Genomic DNA, 5,489 nt, shown 5'->3' with positions numbered 1-5,489 from the left:
TAAAACTATTGGTAACAAGATGAAACTATAAGATGGAAGATAAGGTGAGGATGAAAATACAGTTACTGCTCATATCCACAATAAAAATATTACACATAGACAAGATGATCACTTCAATATAGTCATGTCAATTTGCTTGTCATTTATAGCCAGTATTGAAAGCTCATTTTGGTTTCACTACACTCTATTTAAGTGTCTCTGAATTTTTCATGCAGACTGGGCAGAAAGCAGGAATCCATGATGAGAAACCACACAGTAACAACATTCATCCTGCTGGGACTGACTGATGACCCACAACTGAAAGTTCTGATTTTCATCTTTCTTTTTTTTACCTACATGTTGAGTGTAGCTGGGAACCTGACCATTATCTTCCTCACCGTCATAGATTGCCATCTTAGAACAGCCATGTACTTTTTTCTCCAAAATTTCTCTTTCCTAGAAATCTCATTCACAACTGCTTGTATTCCCAGATTTTTGTACAACATATCAACTGGTGACAAAATCATTACCTATGAGGCTTGTGCTGTTCAAATATTCTTTACTTATCTTTTTGGTATAACAGAATTTTTTCTTCTAGCCAGTATGTCCTTTGACCGCTATGTGGCCATCTGCAAACCCTTGCATTATATGACCATCATGAATAACAGAGTCTGCAACAGACTTATCATCAGCTGTTGGATGGTTGGTTTGTTAATCATAATCCCGCCACTTAGCCTGGGCCTCGATCTGGAATTCTGTGACTCTAACGTCATTGATCACTTTTTTTGTGATGCCACTCCTCTGCTAAAGATTTCATGCTCAGACACCTGGTTCATAGAGCGAATGATTTTAGTGTGCGCTGTGTTGACTTTTATCATGACCCTTTTATGTGTTGTTCTGTCCTACATTTATATCATGATGACAATTCTAAGACTCTCTTCTGCTCAGCAAAAGACAAAGGCCTTTTCTACCTGTTCTTCCCACATGATTGTGGTTTCCATCACCTATGGCAGCTGCATCTTCATTTATATCAAACCTTCAGCAAAGGAAGAGGTGGCTCTTAACAAAGGAGTTTCCCTGCTCATTTCTTCTATTTCACCTATGTTGAACCCATTCATTTATACCCTAAGAAACAAGCAGGTGAAGAAAGCCTTGAATGACTCAATCAAAAGGATTGCATTCTTCTTAAAGAAAAGGAAAAAGTAGTTGATTAATTAAAATAAAGGATGAATATTTCCTCAACTTTTGGGGTAAAATTTTAATCATATTTTGTCTTAATAACTTCTCTTTCAGTTTTATTAACATTTTACAATTTCTCTTACTATACTGATGGGGTAGTCTTACAAATTAATTCCTCTATTTCAAGTCTATTTAACAATTTCATTCACATGGATATAATTCTTTAATAAAATTTGGGTTAAAAGTTATAAATAATGTGTAATGCAGAAATAAAAAGCACAAGCTTTTATGCAAATATAATACCAGAATGAGAAAAATATGGTAGACTAAAAAATGGAAAAGTACTACCAATGCAAACACCTGGAAAATTGTCAATACAATTTAACAACTATTATTTTCAATGTAAACCTTATCTTATAGCAAATAGGTGGCAGATATAAAGAGGATACTGAAAACAGACAGCCAAAGCCCATATATAAACTGTCATATATAAACTAGCATAGATTACAGAAAAGTAAATAAAGATATGTCAGAATATATCAAGCTGAATGAATTTAAATATGGATGAATATAAAGATGGAATATGAGATTTCAACAGCCACATGATGAAAAAAATTTTAGAACTAGCACAACAACATGAAACTAAAATTACCATCTTGATGTACATCTAATGAAAGGGAAATTTTTTAAAACCATCTGCCTACCTACATATTCACAGCTAAGTTTAAACATTTTTGGCTATCAGCTTAAAAAATGAAAAGAGCAGAAAAGGTTCCCTAATGTAACTAAAAACCCTGATTGGAGACTCACACAAAGAAAGTTTTTAAAATCTATAAATCATATGTAAAATTAAAAATTAGAAATAAGTTTCCAAAGGCACAGATTTAAGTATAAAAATGTTGAATCACTATATTATACACCTGAAACTAATATAACCGATATAAGATTATCAACTACACTTAATAAAGTAATAATGAAACTGTGTTGCTGAGCTTATAACGCATAAAGACATAATTTGTATAACAATAATAGTACCAAGGTAGGAGGAGGCAGCAGAGCTGTATTTGATCAGTTTTGCACAGTATTAAAATTAATTTTGTTTATTCAGAACTAGATTGTTAAAAGTTAAGATGTTCTTTGTAATACCCAGGAAAACAGCTAAGAAAATAATTCAAAAACATACAGTTTAAGAAACAAGAGAATTAAAATGGAATACTAGAAAAATATTTGATTTAATGCAAAAAAAAGAAGTAATGAAAGAATAAAAGAACAAAAAAGATAGCAGACACACAGAAACATAATAGCAAAATGTTAGACTTACAACCTATCTTATCAGTAATTATATTAAATATGAATGGAATAAAATCTCTAATAAAAAAGCAGAGATTGAAAGAAGGCATTTTATTTATTTATTTTTTGTTGTTAATCCTCACCTGAGGATATTTTTTCCATTGATTTCTAGGAAGAGTAGAAGGGATGGAGGGGGAGAGGGAAATAGAAAGAAAGAGAAAGAGAAACCTCAATGTGAAAGAGACACATGGATTGGTTGCCTCCCACACTCACACCTACAACCCATGCACATGCCCTTGACCAGAAATCAAACCTGCAACCCTTCAGTGCAGGAGCACAACACTCTAACCACTCAGACACACCGGCCAGAGCAACAGAATGCATTTTTAAGTGCTCTATTCTACACTGTCTACTCTTTACCAACTTAAGATTCAAAACCCAAGTAGGTTTTAAATAAGAGGATAAAAAAAAATACCACCCCAAAGAGACCTGAAGTAGCTATCTTAATATCAGACCAAAAGGATTATATGACAAAAAAAGTGTTACTAGAAGCAAAGAGAGATCTTTTATAATAATTTTAAAAAGTATAAAAAACACATAATAATTATAGACATACTAGAGGCCTGATGCACGAAATTCGTGCATGGGTAGGGTCCCTAGACCTGGCCAGTGATCAGGGCCTATCTGTGGGGTGACCAGCAAGGCAATCGGGAGGCTGGCCAGACCCACCCTCTGCCGTTGTACCTGCTTACCGGCCACCTCACACACCCCTCTACCCCCGCCAATGGTCACCTCCCTCTGGGGGGTGACCAGGATGATTGGGGGCCCCACGCTGACACCTGCCTTGGCTGGCATGGGTCCTGGGGTCTGGAGGCAGCTTATGCATTGAGCGTTTGTCCCCTGGTGGTCAGTGCATGACATAGCGACCGGTCATTTCAGCTGTTGTTCTATTTGCATATTAGGCTTTTATTATATAGGATATTCAACTGGGAATAAAGCACCAAAATCCATAAATCAAAATCTGAAAAAAATGAAGTATGAAATAGACAATTCAAAAATAATAGTGGGAAATTTCAATGCTTCACTTTCAATAATGAACAATGATGCAGAAGATTACTAGGTAAATAAAAAATATGACCAATACTATAAACCAAGTAGAGCTAACAGACATCTATTTAACATTCCACCAAACAGCATCAAGATACACATTCTTCTCAAAGACACATGTAAAGTTTCTAGGACAGATCATATCCTAGGCCACATAACAATCATTATCTTAAAAGTTATTTAAATCACACAAATTATGCCCTCCAAACACAATGTAAGAAAAATATAAATAAATAAAATTTGTGAAATTTACAATTATATGAAAAGTAAACAAGGCACTTCTAGATTACCAATGGATTCAAGAATAAATCACATGAAAAATGAGAAAATACTTTGAGATGAGTGAAAGCAGAAACACAACATATCAAAACTTACATAATGCAGCTCAAGGAGTGCTTAAAGAGAAATTTGTAGCACTAAACACCTATATTAAAAAGTAAAATCCCAAATCATGAACCTCACCTTCAAGATTAAGAATCCTGCAAAAGAAAAGTAATCCAAAGCCAAAGCAAGCAAATGGAAGAAAATAACAATAGGGCAGAAATTAATATAGCCACTCCAGCTTTTTTATTATTGTTAATACTAGAGGTCTGGTGCATGAAACTCATGCACGGGGCTGTGTCCCTCAGCCCAGACTGCACCCTCTCCAATCTGGGACATCCCTCTCATAATCCAGGACTGCTGGCTCCCAACCACTCACCTTCCTGCCTGCCTGATTGCCCCTAACCACTTCTGCCTGCCAGCCTAATCACCCCCTAATCATGCCCCTGCCAGCCAGATTGACGCGTAACTGCTCCTCTGTGGCCTGATTGCCCCTAACTTCCCTCCCCTGCTGGCCTGGTCCCCCCCAACTGCCCTCCCCTGCAAGCCTGGTTGCTCCTAACTTCCCTCTCCTGCCGACCTGGTTGCCCCTAACTGCCCTTCATGCAGGCCTGGTCCCCCCCAACTGCCCTCCCCTGCAGGCCTGATACCCCCCAACTGCTCTCCTGCAGGCCTGGTTCCTCCCAACTGCCCTCCCCTGCTGGCCATCCTGTGGTGGCCATCTTGTGTACACATGGTGGCGGCTATCTTTGACCGGATGGGGGAAGCCATCTTGTGTGTTTGAGTGACAGTCAATTTGCATATACTCTTTTATTAGATAGGATGATATATCTTTCTTCGACCCTTTACTTTTATCTACCCAAGTCAATTTATAAAGTTGATTTCTTATAGACAATATCTATATTAATAATAGACAAATATGTAAAATGACCGTACCTCCACAATGCCCATAGCCAATCAGGAGTGAGTATGCAAATTAACCCGACAAAGATGGCGAGCCTGTGGGCAGAGTGCCCTCACACAGTCGCCGAGTGGCCGGAGGTGGGGCAAGACACCCACCCTCTCTCCATGTTGTCAGGGCGATGCGACGGGCATCCCTGGGACCCCGCCTGCTTCGAGCCTGTGGCAGCGCATGCACACACCGGCGCCGAGCAGCCTTGGTCCCAGGGATGCCACTGGAGTGTCTGGTCCTGTCAGCCAGGCCTGGTGGTGGCTGGAGATCACAGTCCTTTTGGTTTGTGCAGCCCTTGGACTGGAAGCGGAAACCAAGAGTGCGGGGAGCACTAGGAATTCTGGGAATCATAGTTCTGGTGGCAGACACCTTGCGGGATCTCCTAGACACTAGAGCAAAGTGAGCCTGGAGCAAGTTACTGTTGCGGGTGGGAGATGGAGAAAAAGCAAAGGTGAGAGACATAAGTAAAGTCAGAGTGTCGAGGAAAAATTAAAGGGAAGATATCCTGCAACTTCTAGGAAATCTCCACCAATGGAGCAAAGAAAAAAAAAAAAGACCTCTATTGTTCTGTGAGCACCAAACCAAACTGGGTTGGGGTCTCAGACAATTCGCTCATATGATTGCAAAGACAGACAGAAACTCCCAGATTGGAGAGGGCTCC

General features: G+C 39.0%; 1 protein-coding gene across 1 annotated transcript; it reads left to right on the top strand.

Moving 5' to 3' along the window:
* Positions 1 to 237: 237 nt before the first annotated feature.
* LOC103304712 (olfactory receptor 6C2-like) lies at positions 238 to 1,173 on the top strand (the record flags this gene model as incomplete). Its single annotated transcript, XM_008161534.3, has 1 exon — positions 238 to 1,173. A coding segment is annotated over exon 1 (936 nt), but the record flags the coding sequence as incomplete, so codon positions are not given.
* Between the last annotated feature and the right edge of the window lie 4,316 nt (positions 1,174 to 5,489).

This window comes from Eptesicus fuscus, chromosome 7, assembly GCF_027574615.1.
Source record: "Eptesicus fuscus isolate TK198812 chromosome 7, DD_ASM_mEF_20220401, whole genome shotgun sequence".
In the NCBI taxonomy this organism is placed as follows: Eukaryota; Metazoa; Chordata; class Mammalia; order Chiroptera; family Vespertilionidae; genus Eptesicus; species Eptesicus fuscus.
The sequence above is the reverse complement of the archived record's forward strand: the minus strand, read 5'-3'. Positions and strand labels throughout refer to the sequence as shown.